This window comes from Bos javanicus, chromosome 3 (genome assembly GCF_032452875.1).
Source record: "Bos javanicus breed banteng chromosome 3, ARS-OSU_banteng_1.0, whole genome shotgun sequence".
NCBI classification, from domain to species: Eukaryota; Metazoa; Chordata; class Mammalia; order Artiodactyla; family Bovidae; genus Bos; species Bos javanicus.
This window is the reverse complement of record NC_083870.1, coordinates 43,896,800-43,921,863: the sequence shown is the minus strand read 5'-3', so window position 1 is coordinate 43,921,863 and position 25,064 is coordinate 43,896,800. Positions and strand designations below refer to the sequence as shown.

The following is a 25,064-nucleotide window of genomic DNA, read 5'->3' as shown; positions in this document are numbered from 1 at the left end:
GAAGCGACTTAGCAGCAGTAGTAACCCTTCTATAAGCATCCTGTGCAACCCTTCTATAAGCATCCTGTTGCCAAAACACTTCAGATGCCCTGCCTCTACACACAGCTTTCATTATGTTATTACTAACCCAGGATGAAACGACCAGCACAAACTGGCTACCAGCAGGGGTGGGCAATCATTGCTGGGTTCAGCAATCATGGTCACACATACATAGTGTGCTCTCCTCTAGGGCTGTCCATGGAGAGAGGTGGACAGCTCCACACCAGCACACAGGGAACTGAAAGTGTGCGTATGCCTTTCTAATGAGAAGCCCCTCCAGGACTGGCTGTCGTGGCACTGCCAACACACCTCAGTGGTTCACAGTAGACAGGACAACTGGGGAAGCTGACTAATTTCCCACTCAGGGAAATAATATAGTGAATTAGCTAAGAGGCTGAACTCTATTTGCCTGGGTTCAAATCCTGGCTCTGCCACGGTGGTGTTTTTAGTCATTAAGTCATGTCCAGCTCTTTGTGATGGCACGGACTGTAGCTTGCCAGTTTCCTCTGTGGAAGGGATTTCCCAGCAAAAATACTGTAGTAGGTTGCCATTTCCTTCTCCAGGGGATCTTCCCCACCCAGGGATCAAACCTGCATCTCCTGCATTGGCAGACGGATTCTTTACCACTGAGCCACCAGGCACCAGCTGTGAGAACTTGGATTGGTTAATTAATCTCTGGAAACTTCCATTTCCTCTTCTATAAAATGAAAATTATTACACTATGTCTTTGTTATCATAACTATTAAGTGTAATATTATTATATCTCTGTTATTATGACTATTAAGTGAAATAGTGCCTGAAAAATACTTACCCAAATGTTTGGCACAATAAGTTTAAAATATTACTAAGATTTGCTCAATAACAGTTTCAAGATATAGTGAAGAATTGACTCAAAGAGATCTTCACAGTTTTTACTCCTAAACAACCAGATTTCATCCAAATAAACAAGTGAATCTGAAAACCCAGGCTTGTTGCCAAGCTCTTTTTTTCCTCCAAAAGAACTGCTCATGAAGCTAAAAAAAAAAAAAAAACACTGATAAGGTCATATACGCTTCTTACACACAAAGAGAAACACGGCATATATTTGGACAGCAATGTACATTCAAATGATTTCTGTTACATTCAATAAATGTACCTGAATTTATTCATCAAAAATGAGTTTTTATCTTCAAAGGAGTTACACCAGGAAGCCATGCACTTGTTTCCATATTGCTGCCAAATATTTTTGGAGCTCTTCTTTCTAAATTACCCTCTCAGCCTGTTTCACATTCCTTTAGAGGTCTTTATTGGCAACAAATGTTTACCTTTGGGAGTTTTCCATTTTGAAAGCAGATTTAGCACCAATTTTTATAAGTAAGATGGAGAATAATGTCACCTCTGGTCAAAAAAGAAGGAAATAAGGGCCTTTTTGCATGGCTTGTAAAATGTCTCAAACAATTCCGGACAGGAAAGTTCTAAAGCATTTCAAACCAGTGGAACCATTATCAGAGTTAATGTGTTGCTTTCTGTGTGATTAATAGGTTATGTGTTTATTTACTTAATTTCATTAAACACATACTTATAGAACACTATGTGTCAAGCATTGTTCTCGGAGCTTTTGCATATATTCGCTCCATTAAGGCTCATATCTTATGACGTAGGTATCCTCACCACCTCCATTTTACAGATAAAGGTAATGAGACACTAAGTTAAGGATTTTGTCCCAGGATGCATAGCTAGTAAACAGCAGAGCCGGAAACTGAAACCAGGCTTTCTACTTAGTATGCAGTCTATAGCTCTTAAAAAGTACAACTTCTGTGTATCAACAGTTTTGCTCTCTGGGATTTTAAGGTATTGTAGTTTAAACGTGATTTGCATTTCTCTAATAATTAGAGATGTTGAGTATCTTTTCATGTGCTTTTTAACCATCTGTGTGGCTTCTTTGGAGAAATATCTATTTAGATCTGCCCATTTTTCAGCTGGGTTATTTGTTTTTTTGATATTGCATGAGCTGTTTTGTATATTTTGGAGATTAATTCTTTGTTGGTTGCTTTGTTTACAAATAGTTTCTCCAGTTCTGAGGGTTGTCTATTTGTTTTATTTATTTCCTTTGCTGTGCAAAAGCTTTTAAGTTTAATTAGGTCCTGTTGTTTGGTTTTATTTGTATTACTTTAGGAGATGGATCAAAAAAGACCATGCTGCGATTTATACAGAGTTCTACCTATGCTTTCCTCTAATAGTTTTTACGGTCTTACCTTTAGGTCTTTAATCCATTTTGAGTTTATTTTGTGTATGATGTTAGGGTATGTTCTAAACTGGTACAGCCACCATACACCAAAACAGTATGGAGGTTCCTTAAAAAACTAAAAATAGAGCTACCATATGACCCAGCAATGTCACTCCTGGGCATGTGTCTGGAGAAAATCATAATTTAAAAAGATACATGCACCCAATGTTCATTGCAGCACCGTTTGCAATAGCAAGGATACAGAAGCAACCTAAATGTCCATCAACAGAGAAATGGATAAAGAAGATGTGGTACATACATACAAAGGAATATTACTCAGCTAGTAAAAGGAACATTATAATGCCATTTGCTGCAACATGGGTGGATCTAGAAATTGTTATACTGAGTGAAGTAAGAGAAATAAAAATACGATAGTGCTTGTATGTGGAGTCTACAATGAGCCTACAGATGAACTTATCTACAAAACACAAATAGAGGTACAAATGTAGAAAATAATCTTATGGTTACCAGGTATAAGGGAGTAGGGACACACTCTCCTTTGGGATTGGGATTGACACATACACACAACTATATATAAAACAGATACCTACTAAGGACCTACTGTGTAGCACAGGAAACTGTTGAATACTCTGTAATGATCTACATAGGAAAAGAATCTAAAAATCAAAAGAGTGGGTATATATATATATATATATAAAACAGATTCACTTTGCTGTACACATGAAACTAACACAACACTGCAAATCAGTTATACCCAATAAAATTAAAAATAATAAATGTGGTGAAAGATACTATATCTCTTCATGAATTTTTTTAACCTCTGCTAGAAGTCCTCTTAGTGTTAACATGCATTATCTGATCTTTTTTTCTCTCTCTCTTCCCATAGCAACATTTACAGGAGGAAACGGTCACATTTTCTAGCTCCCTAGTGTTCTAATGCTCTGTAGGCTATCCTGTTTTCACACATAAGCAGCCCTTTTACCCAGCAGCTTCTTCAGTCTTGCGCCAAGAACAATCTCTCTCCTCACAATATTTCCTCATGCTTATTTCAAAACTCCCACCTTAAAATTCACAGTTTCCATTGCATCATTCAGTAGCTCAATCTTGCTAGACTCAATGGGGAAGATAGAAAAGATGAGGGGGGAAGGAAAGTCATTAAAATATTTTTAAATTCTCTTTGAATAAGCTCTTTATATCATTTTCCGTCAGTAAGATGCTTTGCATATCCCACTTCACTCTCTTTTGCTTTGAAATAAGGGTTTCCAAAGCAGCTTCATACCAATGCCAAGAGCATACCACTAGCCAGCCATTCAATAATGACAACATCCCCAGGAAACATACTTAAGCAAATTAAAAAAACTGATCATGCTGGAATATTTTTTATTTCAGGATAAAAGAAAAATACAAGAAGAAATCTCACAGAAGCGTCTGAAAATAGAGGAAGAAAAATTAAAGCACCAGCATTTAAAGGTAACTTATGACTTTAACTTCATTTCAGTGATTCTGATTCAAATATTTTAATTGTGCTCAAATTTCAATAGTAAAGATGCTTTAAGGAAGGGAAAAAAAATCCCAACAGACTTATACTAACACCATAAAAACCATAGGGGAAAACAACAAGCTAGTATTATTTGCATAGGAGACTAATACCTCTGGCAAACATGGAAAATTGAAAATATGGTTTTATTACTTTTATCCTTTATTACTGCATTTCCTCATTTTCTTGGTAACCTTAAGAATTCAGTCTTAACACTTTGGCCCTAAGTACAGTCTTGCTTATTATCCATTGGGAGTGGATCCAGCTGGGAAGTTCCTTTTGAAATCAATGAAATGCCAGCCTTTACCCAGGAGGTGTAAAGAACAACTGTCTGGCCTGCTCAAGGATATTCACATTTAAGAGTTCAGTGCAGAGGACTCAGTGTTGTCTGAGTGTGGTTCAAGGTAATATTTATTTTGTTTTGACAAAACATGAGATCATAACCAAAAATAAACCTCCATTTTTAAAATCAGACCTTACATCTTTCATGGGTGTGGTCATTTTGTAATAAAAGCACATTGAGTCTCAACATTTTATTATGTAGCTTAGTCACAGGATGCAACCCAATAACAAACAGGAGCTCCTTGTGAACAGGCCTAAGCAGGAAACTATTTATCTGGCAGGACTTCTATCAGTGGACATAATAAGGCCCTCAGTGAAACAGTGCCACATATTCATGGGGTCTACAGTCTTTTGCTAAACTTGTTGAATTCTGCTAAATCCATCTTTCTGATGGATCAAGTAATCACCTCTTGAGAGAAGAGATACAATTTAAGATTCCAGTTAGCTTCATTTCTCTGGATTCTATTTGCTTCGTCAGTCCTATACAATTGACATTTCCAGTGTTTGATGAATAATTTCAAAGTATAGTCAGCCTGCTATCCTTACAGTATATCACACTGAATGTACCTGAGTAGGAAATATAGTCAAGAAATGCAATGTGTACTCTCAGGAAAATCAATGAAATAACAGATTTTACCAAGTTATCTTGGTACAAGTCAAATGAAGTCGAAAATATATATACAAAAAATTTTTAGATAGGCAATTTCTAATTGCAAAATCTTTTTTCCTCTCTCTCTCTCCCTCTTTCTCTCTCTCTCTCTCTCTCTCACACACACACACACACGCACACAGACACACATATTTTGGATCTCACAGTGAACTAATTACTGTTTCTGAGTAATTTCTATCCTTGCAGAATGGGTAGCCAAACATCAGAAGAGTTCACATTAGGAGAAAAGGTTAATATATCTCCTCTGTTCTTGTAGGAAGTAAATTTCACACAGGAAAACTCTAACACACTGAGAAGTCCCTTTCTGAGCTGATGCTTCATCTCAATACTTAACCAAAAAAAAAAAAAAAAAGTCTGAAAAGTAATATATAATCTTCTCTATAGGTTTGCCTTCTGAAACCCAGGAGATCTCCTCTAATATAATTCAGTCATCAAAGCATGTTTTATGCTTTGGACTGCAGTACACAGCTGTGCAGATTGTATACTGTGTAAAGATACCTGAGAGAGAGGGGTGCTGAAATCCTGCCCATACTTCATTGGAACTGTGCACCCTAACATAGGGCTGCTTCTGTCTGGACGAAGTTTCTCTCTGCACAAAAGTGCAGTTCACCTTCCCAAGCTGTGCACTGACCTGGCCGGGTAGGAGGGGGGAGCTCTCCTGGTTTGCATATTAATTTCCTAATTTGCATATTAATGCCTTAGAGAATATTAGTGGCCCTGAGAGTTTCAGCCCTTCTGCTTGCAACTTAGTGGGAAATTCAAGGTTAAATAAATAATTAGGACAAGTTAAATTATGTTTTTTTTTTATTTAAACATAAGTATAAACAGCAATTTTTTAATCTGGGGTGGTCAAAAAATGTTCTGTTAAAGGTATGGGATTTAACCTGAGTCTTAACAGATAAATAGAAAGTCTTTTGGTCAATAAGCATTTATTAAATAAGCACTTATTATTACATGCAAAGCACTAAGATGAGCATTAAGAATATAAAATATGTTTGATCTGTACCCTTAAAATGGTAACAGACACCTGAACTGATAATGACATTTATAATTTATACTGTGATGAACACTATATTTGAGGCATCAACTGCAAAGGGAACACAGAGTGGCTGTTCCAGTAATCATATTCTTCCAAGTTCTGCAGAAAATGGTTGGCTATTCCAAACAGCAACTAGGCATAATTCCACAACAGGATTCAAAAATGTGCAGAAGTATTTAAAAAATCGATTCTAAAATATGTGCACCAAGTCAAAAAAGTTCTGTTGACTTCAGCAATTACCAGTCTTTCATTTTCTTCTTCATCTACTTGTCTCCATTCCCGTGACCATCCTCAGCACTTTCCTGGTTGCAAATTATTTCATTAGAATTCAGCAACCCATTTTAAAAAACACAAATATAAATATTTTCAAAGTGCTCCTTCTGTATCAACAGCACACACACACTTCAAAATAGTTGCGGGAATTCACTCTAATATCCTATAGGTCCAGAACTTGACATTCATACCAATGACATTCTTGGAAAGGAGTTTCCAGGGCCATTATCAGCATTCTCACATTCAAACACTCCTGAGGCTTGTCCACTGTGTATCATCTCGCTTAGTATCATGATCACAATCTCATGCCATCTAGAAACACACTAACCTAAGCATACTTAACCTAGAAAACTTTTCTTATCTGGAAGTCTATTTAAATCATGGTATAAAAAACTAATTTATTCCTAAAGTCTCTGTAACTGCTATGTAGAATATAGAAGTGCTGGGGAAAAGATGCCAAAAGATCTACTACATGCATGTCACTTATATTTTCATTTAGTTACTATAGATTTTGATCCTGAATGTCATTGCTGTGAAATAGATTTTATTCTATTCATCATCCTCACAGACTGAAATGTAAGTCTAAATTGTGACATAAAAGCAAAATAACTGTTGTGATTTCTACAGTTTGTACCATATCATGTTGATTGCCCATCCAAATTACATATTTTATATTTAGATGCAAAAAATTCTCTGCCAGAGTTAAATGATAATTCCTGAATTATGAATGAAGTTTTTAAGGGTAAAATTAAAATTACTTTTAGTCCTAACCAGACTGAGAACCATGAATGTAGCCCAAGATAACCTAATTATGTCACAGGAACCATTCACCACCCTCTGTAACTTGGCATCATGAGACCATCCCATCTGAGTATTTCTTATAGTGATGTGGAGGTAATTGACTGAAACTATCCTTGTAGGTAGTTTGTAAGAACTGTAATTTGCTTTGATAGTTGTCATCTATCTTCTTTGCTGTGCATTAGCTATCATCATATTTCATCAAATAAAAATAAACTAAAATCAAGGTAAATTCTTAAGTGCTTATATACTCAGATTTTCTTCACATATTATCAAGTGATAAATCTTGACTTTATTAATAATATTTACTGTGTCTGTGGGAACATATTTTTATAAACAACTAAACAACTATAATTAAGGGAAAAGATAACATTGGGAGAAAGAATCTGGCTACAAATTGCAATAATACAAACTGCTCTTACAGGGTGTGTTGTCCACATGCAATTGCTTGAAACTTTGAAAAAGCCAACACAAATATGATGATCTGGGGTGAGGTTATTATTGACTTAATAATAGGCTCTATAGGCTATTATAACCTCTATAGGTTTCCAGGCCCTCTCACTGTTTCAACTAGAACAGACCACATTTCATCTACTCTATAAGTTGTAATTCCAAATAATATGTATTTGTAATCAGTGTAATTTCTTAATGTCCTTTGGTAACTATCTAACCCAATCGACTTGTTTAAATTTCTTTTAAATTCAGAGATATTTGTAATCCAGTTGTATTAATTCTAGCATTTTTTTAAAAAAAGACAAAAATTCTTCTTACTTGCTTTCATTCTAATAGTGGTGTTAGATAAAGAAGTCTCAAAATAATAAGGAAAATTCTCATTCTTCTCTCCTCACCATTTTAGACACAGTATGTTCCCAGGGAACAATCATTGAACAAATAATTTTAAAGTAGATTAGATATATAGTGACAGCACTTTTCTTCAGGGAGAAAAAGAGAAATTGAAACTCTTTGAAAATAATATTTAACAGTTTTTGCTTGACACATGGACAAGAAGCTAACTAAAACTTCTCTGAAATGTATAGGTATTCTTCATTTGCTTTGTCTTCTGAAGCTCAAGTCAAGGAATGTAATTCTTCCATGCAAATTCAAGGAGACTTTTTGCCATCTGATGAAACATAAATCTTTTTTGTTTTGTTCAAGTTGACAGGAGTTCAACTCACTAATATTTAAACAGATTGATGAATTTTGTGGATTATATTATTAGGACAAGTAGGGGGGGTGCTGGGTAGGTAAAACAATAAATGTCAACCACAGACTCTATCACTGAATTAGTTTAAGATACAATAAAGGAAAGGAAAGTGAAATCACTCAGTCGTGTCTGACTGTTTGCCACCCCGTGGACTGTAGCCTACCAGGCTCCTCAATCCATGGAATTTTCCAGGCAAGAGTACTGGAGTGGGTTGCCATTTCCTTCTCCAGGAGATCTTCCCAACCCAGGGATTGAACCCAGGTCTCCTGCATTGCAGGCAGATGCTTTACCATTTGAGCCACCAGGGGAGCCCTTTTAAGACACAAAGCCATCTCTTGTTTTGCCCACCAATTCAATTAATTCCACAAAAGTTTTTTTTTTTTTTTTTTTTTTTTTTGAGCAGTCACTGTGTATTGTCACTGGGATATATAGCAAATGGCTTCAAGGAACTTGTTACTTTGACATCAGATATGCATCTATCAACCCAACAAATAATATTAAGGCACTACCATGATAAGTTTCCTATATAATGTTAAACACATAGTAAGCATATAGTAGATGTAAATATTGGAGAAGGCAATGGCACCCCACTCCAGTACTCTTGCCTGGAAAATCCCATGGACGGAGGAGCCTGGTGGGCTGCAGTCCATGGGGTCACTAAGAGTTGGACAGGACTGAGCAACTTCACTTTCACTTTTCACTTTCCTGCATTGGAGAAGGAAATGGCAACCCACTCCAGTGTTCTTGCCTGGAGAATCCCAGGGACAGTGGAGCCTGGTGGGCTGCCGTCTATGGGGTAGCACAGAGTCGGACACGACTGAAGCGACTTAGCAGCAGCAGCAGCAGCATGTGACTCTGAAGAAAGATTTCTCTGAGGGTGAAGTGGGTTTGTCAGAGGGGGAGGGATGCAGGGGTAGGAAAGAGATCTCCATAAAGAAATAGGACCTGAGCTAGACCTTAGAATATACATAGGACTTAGATACATAAACACTGGCTTTATAAGAGGGTCAAGAAGGGTGCAAGGTAGGAAACTATCAGATTTATTCAGGCAAGGCAGTGAGAGAAAAAAATTCTCTTTAATATTTCCACTCTTAAAAATAATAAGTTTGAAAGCATTTAGAATTTGCTTTTGGAGATTTTGGAATGTTTGATTGATATAAGAACATTTTTTTATGTTTCCTGATAACAGAAAAAGGCTTTGAGGGAGAAATGGCTTCTAGATGGAATCAGCAGTGGAAAAGAGCAGGAAGAGATGAAGAAGCAAAATCAACAAGACCAGCACCAGATCCAGGTTCTAGAACAAAGTATCCTCAGGTATGGCCCTCTCTGAGATTCTCCACAAATACATTTATTTTGACTTTGTCCCAGATTGAATGCATAAAAGCCATTTTCTTTTTTAGGCTCATAATCATATCTTCCATTTGAAATTCTGATAAAGACTATGAAAACACACCACAAAGAAACAGCATATATTTTGCTGTAAATGTCCCCAACACATAGCACCACGAAACTTATTTTTAAAATACATATGGGTGACTTACTCATAGCTCTCAGCCCGTTTTGTCATCTACAAAATGGTGTTAATGACATCCATCTTTCAGAATTATTGAACAGATGAAAAATGCATATGCTAAACTATTAGCAGCTACCTGAACTTGGCAGGAGATCAAAAAACAATTCTTCACAGCCTCAACCTTCTCTCTCACCTTAGGATAGGTGATGGTTATAAGGGTGTGTGCACACACGCTTCCCCTTATCACCTCTTCCCAGGCCCTCCCCAGTCACAACCATGCTACTTTGGAAGAGAAGAGACTACAGGACTACTTCACTACCGTTTTCCCTCTTCTACTTCCCTGGTTGGTCATGGGGGTTGACTTCACTTCTCAATGTCCTTCCCTGCCCATAATTTATAATTATCAATAGTAAAGCATCAGCAACTTCTGATATAGCAAATAAAATTGGCATGGTTTAAAATGAGGTGTTGGACATGAAAAAAACTAGAGAGCTCAAATATAAGATGGGATTATTAATATTATTACAAAATATAAATAAGATAGAAGAAAGATGTGAGAAATGTCAAAAATCATTTTTTAACCCACACATAGAAAAAAGATGGAATTTTTTGTGGTATAATAATGACAATAATTTAAAGCCTAGACGTCTTTCAAAACCTTACTCACTACAAATTTGTTATCTTTAGTGAGGACCATAGGAAAGATCTAGAAAATAAAAATATCCAGTTGTTGTGCTATAACCAATTTTTGTCCAAACGTACCACACTGTGCAATCAGACTGCATTAGGCCTAAAATTGAAAACATGGAAAAAAACTTTTTTTTCTCAACGGAGTTTTATTTTACTAGCTTAATTTCATACACTTGTGTATTTAATAGCTAAAATCATTTACTGTTCATTCTTATTCAGATGTTTTTTAAATTACAAATTCTTTTAAAGTTATATTTTGTCACTGAAATGTTTATAAACCTCTTAGCTGTTTGTTCAAAGATACATCTGCTTCTGAATGACAGATAGACTATACTTCAAAAAGTAATTCAATAAATGAATTCTACAGTTTGGAAAACTTGATTATTCGTAAAGCATCTCTTAGCAAAAGCTTTCTAACATAGTCTGGTTTCGCTGATGATTGCTTTCCTCATTCCTCCATACACAATCCTTGTCTCTGAAGGAACCCTGAATTTAATCCCTGTAAACCCTCATCCTGCACAGATAGTTCCTTGCTTTCCCTCAGAGCCCCTTCTTTGAAGTCTTTCCACATACTGAACACCTCCAACTTTTTCTGCATCTGATGATAGTTGAAGTGGCTACATATACTCCAACTCCATTAACAAGTTTGGCTGCTTCTGAGTAATCCCAGAGAATTTACTAGGACTCTCCTGATTGCTTTCAGGCCTTGCCTGAATGCTCTGAGAAGCACATAAGCTTCTAGCAGTTTTGGTAGTGACTTGCCTAGTTACAGCTCCTATGTGACCAAATAAGGAAGGAAGGAAGTGGAGAGAAGGGAGAAGAGGGAGGAAGGACGGAAAGAATAAGAAAAAGAAAGAAGAGGGAGAGAAGTGAGAGGCATGAGAAGGAAAATGTATTTGCCAAGTCGTATTATGCACCAGGCCCTTTGCATATATCATCCCATTTAATTCTCATAACCCTGTAAGGCAGGTGTTATAATCTTCACTTTTTAAAGAGAGAATAAAGAACTCACACTGTTAGGAAGTGGCAAAATAAGAAACCATCCAGTGCTGCCTATAAGATAATGGCACACAGCAACCTCTGTGAACTGAAAAGGCGTGATCTTATTGGAAGTTTTTGCAGCATGTAATGTCCCTTGGTTCTCCTTTCTCTACAAAGCCTTTACAACACTCGGGACCTTCTTCTGCACCCAGTTAATGCTTTTGTTAAATTACCAATTAAATGTCTGTTTATTATCCAATTTCTGGCATCTCATCGAGCCTTTATTTTAGATCTTTAGAATGTCATTAAACCATCACCAGATGATTTTAATCCTCAAGTATAAATAATAATAGCAGTAATTGTTGGTTCTTAAATAGCTTTGTGCAATTTATAAAGCACTTGGACTTCCATTAAGTCATTTAATATCCACAACAATCCTAGAATGAAAGCATCAACACCTCCATATCATAGATGAGGAAATAGGCTCAGAGAGGATAAGGGACTTCTTTAAGATCACAGAGCCAGTAGAGGATAGATTTGGGTCTCAAAACAAGTCGGGTTCAATGCTCTCCAGCTGCAAAATTAATAGGGAGCTATAGGAATAAATGCTCAGAAAGCAGTGCAACACCTCAGAGCAGACTGCATTGTTTAAGGAATAGGCTTAAAAAGATGTATTTGCAAAGATCTAGTAAAGAATTTACATCGTTGTGACCCATAAAGGCATGTCTATCTTATTTAAAATCTTCAGGGAACAGAACGTTCTAAGGCAACATACAGAGACAAAAAATACCTATCTGTGCTTTGACAGTATTAAGCAGCCTCCACTACTGCCCAGCATTATAGAAACCACGTTCCAAAGCAGCTTTACCTGGTAACTGAACAGTTTCTTCACAGATATTTCTAAAGCTGCTAAATAATTAGGTGCATGTTTTAAAATTCATTATTTTTCAGAAACAACCACCCACAGTACTTAAGGAGCTTTTATTACTGCTAAATACAGTACATTTTCCTGTAAGCTCTGAATGGCAACCAACTGATGAGGCTGAACTAGGCAGAGCCGTCTTCTTTCCCTAAGCAGAGGAGGTATCTCCATCCCTGGATGTGATTTATCACTAACTTAGGTGCCTGCTTAAGGGTAACATTTGCCATCTGCCAGGTCTCTCGGCTACAGGATAAGATTTTAATAGGAACATCAAAATAGAAATGTTGCTATTACCTCAGAGTCTGTAGCAAAGCCAAACTACCCATGAAGTGTGCATTTCTTTTACTTCCGTGGTTTCATGAGATCAACTGAAAGAGCATGGTCTTTGACATTCAAATCCCTGTTCTACCAACCATAGTTCATAAGCCTGGCCATGTTCTTTCATCCTTCCGGGCCTCAGTTTCCTTGTCTGTAATAGCAGACCATCATAAGCCACTTCACAGGGCTGGGATGAGTGAAGCAACTTCAAGAGTGCCTGATACATGGTAGGCGTGCAAAAAACATTAGATACTATTTCTTACTAGGAATCAAAAATAATTTAAATAAGGACAGTGCCTGGAGCTTTGGAGATTTTCGTCTTACGGCCAAGACTTATTTCTTTGCACTTCACTGGTGGCCCAGTGCAATGCAGGAGACTTGGGTTCAATCCCTGGGTCAGGAAGATCCCCTGGAGAAGGAAATGGCAACCCACACCTTTCTTTATGCTAAGACAAAGAATCTTTCTCTTTGAGTAGTCTAAGGTTATCCCCCAACTATGATTCTTTCCATTTGGAAAATGATTGGTTTTCTTTATGGTTCGAAGACTAAAACGTTAATAATATCAGATAATTTTTACGGAACATTTGTTGTAGACTAGGCACTGGACTCTGCACTTCATTTATATTATTTCATGAATTCTCCCAACCATCTTATGAGATAGATAACATTTAACAGGTGAGATTTATAGAGGCTAGCTTGCCCCATGTCATACAGCTAAAAATTTAAGAGCCAGAATATAAAATCAAATTAAGAGTCCTAATCATAAAAACAAATTGTGTTCAGGATGAACAGCGAAATTTTCCAAAAGTTAAATCCTGTAAAAGCTATTCTCTATAGTATTTTTGGGCTTCTCAGGTGACGCTAGCAGTAGTAAAGAGCCCGCCTGCCAATGCAGGAAACCTAATGAGACACGGGTTCGATTCCTGGGTCAGGAAGATCCCCTGGAGAAGGGCACAGCAACCCACTCCAGTATTACTGCCTGGAGAATCCCATGGACAAGGAGCCTGGCAGGCTACAGTCCACAAGGTTGCAAAGAGTAAGACATGACTGAAGCAATTTAGTACGCATGCACAGAATTTTTAATTTCCAATCCATGCTATGACTTCACTTGTATATGCATCATTTTATAGAGAGATTTTTTGACTCTTTATCATATTAAAAACACTCATAGGTTCCCTGACTCACACATAACCTTTAAGTAAAGTATGTCTTCACATTTATCCTCTCGTTTTTCCTTTCAGAGAGAGGCAACATTTCAGAAACTAAGTGGGTTTCCATGGTTTTTGTTTCTGAGTCACACTTCAGCTCTGGAACAATATTCATGAGCATTCTGCCTGGTGCCCTGATTAATACCTCAGGAGGAAATGTTCCCAGGAGAAAAACTATATTGAACATCTTCTGAATCACTTTGTTCAAATTAGGGTTTCAATTTGCCTCCCAAATGAGCCCTTGGGTGACCACTGAACCATTTACTTCCTGATTGTAGGCACAGGTGCAAGTCCGGCACTGACTTCTCATCCAAACATCTGTGTGCACAGATTATTGGTGGCTTAGAAATCCTGTTCTGTCACTTCTGTTGCTTTCCTCCATAAAATACTTACAGCCAAAAGACACCACAAGCACTAAAAAAGAGTCCAAAGGAACTATGTCATTCACTTGCCAGGTTCTTCTTTGCTATCCAGCTACCCTGAGGTTCTCCATGACTCCCTCTGCCAAACCGCCTTGCACCGAGCTCCCTACCAGACACTAGCTATTTTCTGAACTGTGTCCAAAGACTCCTGACTTCAACTGGAGCACACAGAGTGCCTGACAGAAATGTCATAAGCATAAAATGCAAAAGGTTAACTGTCAAGGAAAATGATACAAATATATTGCATTCCCTTTGAGAAATATTATCTACTTGTGATTAAATGTTCCCGAGTAAGAATTTTTGTTTTGATATTCCAAAGTACTCTTCTGACCTTCTGCTTTTCCTTAATGCACTTTCATTTGTCTCCAAAGAGGTAGAAACTGCCTTCCATGTATAGTACTGATAGGAAGGTGCATGTGAAGCATTGGATTTCTATGGGATTGTATATCATGAGAAAACCTGGAAAGCAGGCTGTTACAGTAGCTATAGGCATCCCACATCACTTAAGGAAAATTCTTCCACAAGTGGAGACAGAATAGTAGAAAATGCATTCTGCTCAACAGTATATAAAGCAATAATCTACTCAGTTAACTCAAAAGATAGCACGCGAGATTCAGTTTCAGAAAGGAACCCAAGCATTAATGCAGTATATAAGTTAAATGGCTTTGTTACTGGTTCAATTCAGTTCAGTTCAGTCACTCAGTTGTGTCCGACTTTTTGCGATCCCATGGATTGCAGCTCGCCAGGCCTCCTTGTCCATCACCAACTCACCAAGTTTACTCAAACTCATGTTCACTGAGTCGGTGATGCCATCCAACCATCTCATCCTCTGCCGTCCCCTTCTCCTCCTGCCTTCAACCTCTCCCAGCATTGGGGTCTTTTCCAAAGAGTCAGTTCTTCACATCTGACTCAAAGTATTGGAGTGGCCAAAGTATTGGAGTTTCAGCCTCAGCATCAGTCTTTCCAATGAATATTCAGGACTGATTCCCTTTAGGATGGACTGGTTGGATCTCCTTGGAGTCCAAGGGACTCTTGAGAGTCTTCTCCAACACCACAGTTCAAAAGCATCAATTCTTTGGCGCTCTGCTTTCTTTATGGTCCAATTCTCACATCCATACATGACTTTGACTAGATGGACCTTTGATGGCAAAGTAATGTCTCTGCTTTTGAATATGCTGTCTAGGTTGGTCATAACTTTTCTTCCAAGGAACAAGCGTCTTTTCATTTCATGGCTGCAGTCACCATTTGCAGTGATTTGGGAGCCCCCAAAAATAAAGTCTGTCACTGTTTCCGTTGTTTCCCCATCTATTTACCATGAAGTGATGGGACCAGATGCCATGATCTTAGTTTTCTGAATGTTGAGCTTTAAGCCAACTTTTTCACTCTCCTCTTTCACTTTCATCAAGAAGCTTGTTAGTTCTTCTTCACTTTCTGCCATAAGGCTGGTATCATCTGCACATCTGAGGTTATTGATATTTCTCCCGGCAATCTTGATTCCAGCTTGTGCTTCTTCCAGCCCAGTGTTTCTCATGATGTACTCTGCATAGAAGTTAAATAAGCAGGGTGACAATATATAGCCTTGACATACTTCTTTCCTGATTTAGAACCAGTCTATTGTTCCATGTCCAGTTCTAACTGTTGCTTCCTGACCCGTATACAGATTTCTCAAGAGGCAGGTCAGGTGGTCTGGTATTTCCGTCTCTTTCAGAATTTTCCACAGTTTGTTGTGGTCCACACAGTCAGAGGCTTTGACATAGTCAATAAAGCAGAAATAGATGTTTTTCTGGAACTCTTGCTTTTTCAATGATCCAGCAGATGTTGGCAATTTGATCTCTGGTTCCTCTGCCTTTTCTAAAACCAGCTTGAACATCTGGAAGTTCATAGTTCACGTACTGTTGAAGCCTGGCTTGGAGAATTTTGAGCATTACTTTACTAGTGTGTGAGATGAGTGCAAATGTTGCTGGTTATGGTTTATCAAAGCTTAGCTCATTATTCCCACTCCAGTACTCTTGCCTGGAAAATCCCATGGACGGAGGAACCTGGAAGGCTGCTGTCCAAGGGGGTCGCTGAGGGTTGGACACGACTGAGCAACTTCACTTTCACTTTTTACTTTTCACTTTCCTGCATTGGAGAAGGAAATGGCAACCCACTCCAGTGTTCTTGCCTGGAGAATCCCAGGGATGGCGGAGCCTGGTGGGCTGCCGTCTATGGGATCACACAGAGTTGGACACAATGAAGTGATTTAGCAGCAGCAGCAGCAGCAGCTCATTATTATTTCTATCCAAATTTAACCCCTACCTAATGCTCTTGTCTCCCTCTGCAAACCAGTTACCCCTTAATGAAATGAATGTCTCATCAACACAGTGATACATGCTACATGGAAAATATTGCCTGCTAAATATCTCTGCCTTCCTGCTCTGACCCAGCCAGCCACATCTAACATCACATTGCAGGGAGACAGACAAGCCGCTCTTCTGTGACAACATAAGAGCAAAGATAAAGAGAAAAAAATGGCAAAAAGGGAGGAAAAAATTCCCCACCATTTGTTTCTTCTCAAATTTGCTGTAGGCTGGAAACACTCAAGAAATTATTCTGAGGCAAATATTTCAGTTGAAATCATTCCAAGCATGTTTTTCATTCCGCATATTTGACTAACTGGTTTACAGATTTGTAATAGTTCATCTGTTGTTGTTTTTAATTTCCCAGATATTCTGATTATTTTTAACTCAGAAGCTTTTTAAATTTAACAAAAGGAGCGATTAACCAAATTTTCAGCAAAAAAAAAAAAAAAAGAGGTAAAAAATCTATCTCCCCCACAGAAAAGTACAACTCCTAGCACATAGTAAGAATATCTATGAATACATAGCTTAATGAATGAATGATGGATGACGGATGGATGGATGGACTTGAAAATACTACATATATGAGAAGGCCATCTCAAGATTAGACAATAACTTGTACATCAGTAAACTAAAAAGGAAAGCTTTGAATTTAAAAAAAATCCATATCTCGAGTTAAGGGCAAAGTTATGTGGCTGTAGTGTCCTTGGATTTGAGACCCTCGTTGATGGCATGTTTTACCATCTTGTCATCATTTCACCTTCTTACCTTTCCCCCTTTTTAATGTGCCTTTTTATTTTCTTATATTCACTTCCCAGCATTCTCTTTTGCTCATACCTGCCAATCTCATTTATATGTTAGTAGAAATAAGAATTTAAATGTTCACCTAAAATAAACACTCCCCCACAACAATGGTAGGCTGAAAGGCAGATTAGAGTCACCTCTGAGAGTGCTCCCATCACCCGATTGCAATTCAATAACAACTATCCTTTATGGAGTACATACTACATAATAAGCATTATTTTGAGAATGACAATTCTTTGAGGGAAATCTAATTAGGCTTGTTTTACACATAAGCTCACTAAAGCACAGAAAGCCATGAACCTTTTAACAGATGACCTAGAAGTCACACACAGATCTTTCTGACTCCAGACCTTGTCCATCATGTTTCACGCTGTTTATTTCTTATTTAACAAATAACAAGCATTTATTAAAAACCTGCCACATATGTCTTTATTCTTTCAGAAGCAATTCAAGAATCATAAACTCCTCAAAGCAAATTTTTATTTGTGTTTACCTCTCTTTACATTCTTTAACTTTTCAAAGAACTTTGACATTAATTATCCCATTCAAAATAATATTCAGTAACTTGAGACACAAATTTAAGGCTATTATCAGGGATGTCATAGAAGTATGAATGTGAGTAAAGAAAGAACAAAGAAACAACTGAACACTCCAGCAAGTGGGAAGGGCATTTGTTTCAGTTCTCCATCTTCCAGGTAGTGGGCATGAGGAAAGAAGGTTCAGAAGCAGAGGCTCATGTGAGAGAAAGGCGGCTCTATGTTATCATGGGGCCTAGGCCTCCCCATTCCCCAGGAGAGTCCCCAGAGACAATTTACAGCTCGGAAAACTTCCACACCACCCCCTTGCAATGCCTCTTTTGTCTGACATAAAGCAAATGTCACTTAGTTCATTTAGACCACCCAAGGCTAACTGCTCTTTGTTGGTTATTCTGTGTTATATTGAGGTTGGGATTTATATTTTTGGTGTTCCAATAATAAGAGTCCTGTTCTTGGCATCAAGTATGAAAAATTAACACTAGGAGCAAAGTAAAAATGAAGTGAGTAGAAGTGAAAAATACAGTGCCTTCTCTATAATACTTTTAGAGATAAATGTTAAGGGCTACAAGACACAAAGCCAGTAATTATTTCTGAATGGAGACAGTCACTGGCTGAATATATCATTGAATATGTTTTGTTATTTTATAATAAACAAGTAGCATATTTACTAAAATATTTTTCCCTTATGACTTATTTTTTTAAGGAAAAAAACTTTCCAAAATCATGGATAAGTGTATCTGCAGTTAACTTCCCATGACCTAGCTACAACAGTATTTGAAGGTCACTCAGGAAATTCATGCCACCTATGTAGAGGTCAATTTGAATTATTATTACAGTTATTCAGCTCTTAATAAGTGTTTGGCATGTCCTGCAAGGTTCTCTCCAGGCTCTAATTAAAACCACACACCCTGCTTCTGTCTGGCAGAACATTTGAGAAGCTCAAAAGTAACCAATTTGCTGTATCACACCAACCTCCAGGGTGTGGGTTTATTCGCGTTCATTTGAAAATTACATTTGTAACTTGGACATAAAAGCATCTGATTCTCTGAAAACCAGTTTGGTGTCTTATTTTTCATGGCACATGCAACCCTTAATTTACAATATATTCTGAGTAAGAGGGTTTGCTTTTCTGCTAAGTCATTCTCTTTTGACATTACCTGCCCAACAGGCAGTTTCAAATCATGGGAGTATTGTCTGCCCATAAGATAATTGTTAATATTTATAGAGCTATATTAGGAGATGATATTCACCCATGCATAAACTGCTCCCATGTAAGTATGAATTATTCAGTTTTTCTAAATATCTACTCTGTTCCCAATTATCAGAGCAAACTGACACTTGTTTCAATGTCACTGTCAGGCCCGCTCTCCGCTTGGAGTTATCTTGAAGCTACTGTGCTGTATTTGCTCGTCCTGTTCTTCAGTGCTCAGGATTAGAGGCAGTAGATCTGGCTTGGGGAAAACAGTGTTTGCTGTATGCCAAATGCCCTTTAATTCTCTGGCAGACTTACCCATGGCATGTGATTATTTGCACTGGTGGGTTAGAGCTTTCTTATTATACCCATGCTCTTCAGCAGGGGCTGATTGTAAGGCAATTCTTCTCCTATGTCCATGCAGAGGGATAATCTCCACCTTTTTCGATTTATTTTTGTTTCAGCTTGGTGAATAAAATGTGCCTGACATTTAAAAGTTTGTTAAATATTTGACGAAATTTATTGGACCTCAACTTTAAAAATTAAACAGCCTATATTCATCTGGATTACATACCCTTAATTTTATTGAGAAAATACAGCTTGACATTCTCATTGGCCACATTATCTATAAAGATAAAATATCTATAATCTCTGACCCATTATAACAATGTAGCTGCCCATGACATGTGATCAACATACTATAGTCAAGAATATCTGACTGAAGTCATCAGCTGTATATACTCAACCGTATCCATTGCAATTTGAGCTATTTTTAGATCAGTTATGACTAAAAGATAAAATAAAATAAGATTTCCTTTTTTCATTGCAAACCTTAGCCTTTCAGTATTAACTAGTTATTGCCAACACAAACCACGTCAGATTTGATGTGTCATTTAGAAACACGTAAATTCTTTACTACTAGGAGCAAAAACTGATTTATTTTCTATTTTCACTGGCGAACTACCTAAAGTGTAATATACTAATGACTAATTCTGCAAATCAACAAAAAAGTTATGAAAAAAATTCATAAAATTTGTCACATCAAGATTCATCCTCCATAAGGTTATGTAATAATTTGCATACTGGTTTTATTGCCTTAAAAGACTCTAGAAGAACAGTGGCTTAAACAATATTAGAAAGGTTCATTTTCCTCCTACACATACCTATCCTAGCTGGGAGAAATTCAAGGGAAGGGAGCAGCAACGTTATGTAACATGATCAAGAAACCCTGTTTCTTTCTGTCTTGTTGCTTTGCTACCCTCTAAGAGATGCCCTTGGTCAAGATCAAAGGATGCTGACCTCACCACGTCTGCATTTCAGCTTAGGAAGGGGAAGATAAATGGAGGGCAAACAGCTCTATTTTAAGGATATGACCTGAAAATTGCAGAGGTCACTCCTGCTAGTATCTTATTGGCCAGAATTTAGTCACATGATATCATTTAAATGCAAAGAATGGGAAATATAATCTGCAGCAGGGCAGCAGAAAGACAAATAAAACTCAGGGAGTTCTATTACTAAAAAGAACAGAAGGAATGGACTTGGGGTGAGGGTACGGAATCAGCAGGTTGTCAAGGCAGACTAGCACATTCTTTCATAAATTAGACATCATTTATTAAACAGACACTATTCCCATAAATATCATGAATATTCTAATAATGCTGGAGCACTGTTATTGTTTTCTGACTAGAACCGTATTTTCAAGAATGGATATGTCCCTGAAGCTATAGTAGCACAATGCTTGCTCTAAAATCATTGATATTAAGGTTGAAGATCAAATCTAAAAATGGACCTTGTAGATTTTCTTCTTCACTAGATTTGTCAGAGATGGCCCTCCTCTTCTTAGAAAACTGAGGAGGAGAGAGGGGTAACTAACCCTTATTGAGGAATTCCTCTATGTCAAACCTATGCTGCTGCTGCTGCTGTTGCTAAGTCACTTCAGTCATGTCTGACTCTTCGAGAACCTATGGACCATTTCCCGCCTGGCTCTTCTGTCTGTGGGATCCTCCAGACAAGAATTCTGAAGTAGGTTGCCATGCCTTCTTCCAGGGGCTCTTCCCCACCCAGGGATCAATCCTGCATCTTTTGCATCTCCTGCATTTGTAGGCAGGTTCTTTACCACAAGCACCATCTGGGAGGCCCTATGGATGAATTTCTCTATGCCAAGCCCTGTGCTAAAAACTTACAAACATTATCTCATTTACCTCCTCAAGACAACCCTTTGTGAATACTATTCAGTTCAGTTCAGTCACTCAGTCATGTCTGACTCTTTGCAACCCCATGAACAACGGCTCGCCAGGCCTCCCTGTCCATCACCAACTCCTGGAGTTCACTCAGACTCACATCCATCGAGTCAGTGATGCCATCCAGCCATCTCATACTCTGTCATCCCTTTCTCCTCCTGCCCCCAATCCCTCACAGCATCAGAGTCTTTTCCAATGAGTCAACTCTTCGCATGAGGTGGCCAAAGTACTGGAGTTTCAGCTTTAGCATCATTCCTTCCAAAGAAATCCCAGGGCTGATCTCCTTCAGAATGGACTGGTTGGATCTCCTTGCAGTCCAAGGGACTTTCAAGAGTCTTCTCCAACACCACAGTTCGAAAGCATCAATTCTTCGGCGCTCAGCCTTCTTCATAGTTCATACATGACCACTATTATTATTCCCCAAATGAAGAAACTGAAGCTTGAAGGGGTTTAATATTTAAGCCAAGTGTGTTAGTTTTGATAAGAGCTCACTTTCTATTTCCATGAGTAGGGCTGGAAGAGAAAAAGTGGACTTTCACACACAAAAAACTCCAAAGCATAGATAAACCAGCAGCCACCTCCTGTTCTCCCAAGATTCAGTGCGGAGGAAAGGAAAGAACCTATGGGGGAAGAGTCAATGGGTAAAATTGCTCACCATTCCTCATTGAATTCAATACCTTGTTGGAGGCAAACTTCTCTGAGAGCCTGTGAGCCCCAAAAGAAACTGGATTCTTCCTTATCCAGCTTGGGGTGGGGTTGGAGAGGTGGTCCTAGCACCTCTACCAACTATTCTCAGAGGTACATCAGTAGTGGCCTGGCCTGGATCTAAGACCTGCTGGCTCAGGCCGTCCCAGAGAAGTGTCAGTTGGGACCTCTCTTTGGGCATAGTCCTACCTTTAATAATAGAGCTTGTGATACCAAGACACAGGTAATTCCTCAGTCCTTTCAAAGTAAATAGCTAAAACCAGTCATAAATTTAATTTCAAACGTAGCATTGGTGATTACATTCAAACTGTGGTATTATAATCAAATTGCATAACCAGTTTTATATTTAAGAGCTAAAGCTTCCATTACTTTGAACAATAATCTTATGACCAAGCAAATAAAGTGTCTCTATAAAGTAGCACTAGTTTATGAAACCTCAGACTCTTTGAAAAAGTATATTCTAAGCACTCCTACCAAAAACCAAACTCAAGCAACCAAAGAGAAAAATGATGAAGCCTGGACTTTAATCCTGGTCATACTGACTGGACCACTAAGCAGAGACATTCTCAGCACAGCAAAATCATTCTAATGAAGATCAGGAAAGAAATATTACCTTTAGAGTTAATGAGTCAACATTGTTACATGTTGGTAGACTCCAGCTAGCATTTCAATCCTCACTTTATTATTATGGAAAGTAAAAAATCCTTTCATACTGATTAGCAAATGAATGTTGTTTGTAAGTTCATAAGAATCCATTTTTAGAAAAGTTTTGTTCCCACAGTGGCTAATTAGCAAGGAGTTAAGAGCTCAGGCTCTATTGGCAGAGACTTGATTTCAAATTCCATCCTGCCACAGGCTGTCTAAAAAAATCAGTTGCCTTTCTAGAGGCTCAGCTTGCTCATCTGTCAAATGGAACTAATAACAGGACTCATGGGGGCTGTTATGAGGACTAAGTAGGCCAGTGCCTAGTAAAGTGTAAATACTCAATACATATTAAATGTTATTATAATTGCTAACAAGTGAAGTGCTGTAAGGTAGGGCATAGATTCTTAAAATTTTTTTTTCTCTGAATTCTCCTTTGGCCCCTAATAGCAAACTCTATCAGGTTGTTGCTGCTGCTGCTAAGTCGCTTCAGTCGTGTCCGACTCTGTGTGACCCCATAGACAGCAGCCTACCAGGCTCCCCCTTCCCTGGGATTCTCCAGGCAAGAACACTGAAGTGGGTTGCATTTCCTTCTCCAATGCATCAAAGTGAAAAGTGAAAGTGAAGTCACTCAGTCGTGTCCAACTCTTGGCAACCCCATGTACTGCAGCCTACCAGACTCCTCCATCCATGGGATTTTCCAGGCAAGAGTACTGGAGTGGTTGTTAGTCCTTGCTAATGCCACCAAAAACTGAAAGAGATAAATGGACTCCTCAGCAGCAGAAAAAATTGCCCTCTGAAATAACCCTTTCTTGGTGCATCTAGCATTTCTGTGCTGTCCTTTTTCTAAGACAAAAAAATTGCACATTGGAATTGGATTGGGGACATTATCTCACGATGATTAAGGGAAGTTATTACTAGAACAGTGCATGAAATGAAAGCTACCTGCTTTCACCTAGGGAGCTCTTGAAAATAACCCTATTTTTCTCCAACAAATAAGGAGAGGAAAAATTCCAATAATGGAAAGCATTACAAATCCTTTTTCGGGTAGTTTGCTTATCTAAACTGGCATGTGATACCTGCTTAACATCTCTCAGAAACTGAGGGAGAAAGGTACTAACTCATCCATCAGGCCCCACCTAACAGCCCAGGAGGCACCAGGAAGGACATTTCTCTTTTTCTGCTGCCTGTTTCTCACCAAACTGAATCAGCATTTCTAGGAACTCAGTTCCCATTGAGAAAAGTAATACCTTCTAAACATGGGAATGGCAGGCACTTATGGAAATTCTAGCCCATCAGCTGAAAGAAAAGCAAGTGAAGGTTAGAGAATTATCCCCTGTGATCTACCCAAAGCTTTCCAAGTTAAAAAAAATTAGTTTTACATATACATGTGTATACACCATAGATTTATATTTACATGTAAAACTAAAATGTTATGCACACATAAAAAATAGATGTACACATAAATGTGCATATACAAATGTACTATACACACATACAGATATAGACATATATATTACTCCACTTCTTCACTTATACTTGTTAAATTTTCTCTCCACCAAAATCTTTGGAAAAGTATTATATATGAGGCCCTAATGTAAGCCCTGCATTTTTGGAGCTTCAAATCAGAGTTAAGTATCCACTTAATTATGAATAGTCACTGAGTCAGGAAATAAATAAATATATATTTACATGTACATAAATTTTTATATATATATATGGAGTAGGAAATGCCAACCCACTCCAGTATTCTTGCCTGGAAAATTCCATGGACAGAGCAGCCTAGAGGGCAGAGGAGCCTGGCAGGCTACAGTCTGTGGGGCTGCAAAAAGTCAGACACGACTGAGCACACACACAGACTGATTTATATATACAGACAGAAAGAGACTTGAAAAGCAAGTTAACCCAATTAATAATTTTAAATAAAAATAGGATGATCAAATTCTTTTCAACAAGTAATAAATTTGGATCCTATGTTATGGCTAAGTGGAAGAGAAAAATAATGAGGAAAAAATAAAAATATCCCAAAGACAAATACTTAAACATCCGTTATAAAGCATGTGTCAAGTGCCTATACTAGACTAGGCAGTGTATTAGGTGTCGCAGGCTTGTCTACCTCAACACTACTGACAATCGGAATGAGATAAGTCCTGTTGTGGGGCCTGTGCCCTGCACTATAGGATGTTCAGCAGCATCCCCAGCCTCTACTCACTGGATGCCAGTAGCACTTCTTAAGTTGTTAGAACCAAAAATATCTCCAGACATTGCCAAATGACCTCAGGGAAGAAATCGCCCTCAGTTGAGACCCACTGTACTGGCTATACAAAATAGCACCTACCTACCAGTTGTAATTTATATATTCCTTTAAAATGAGGATTCCTCAAGAGCTTGATCCATTATCTGCTATAGCGCTTGTGAGACCT

General features: G+C 38.1%; 1 protein-coding gene across 1 annotated transcript in view; it reads left to right on the top strand.

The window, feature by feature from the left end:
* Positions 1-25,064, top strand: part of PALMD (palmdelphin) — a 59,750-nt gene that overhangs the window by 22,372 nt on the left and 12,314 nt on the right. The window contains exons 2-3 of the mRNA XM_061411103.1: positions 3,656-3,736; positions 9,319-9,443. Of these exons, the coding sequence (XP_061267087.1) occupies positions 3,656-3,736; positions 9,319-9,443 (206 nt within the window). The remainder of the gene's footprint in view (positions 1-3,655; positions 3,737-9,318; positions 9,444-25,064) is intronic.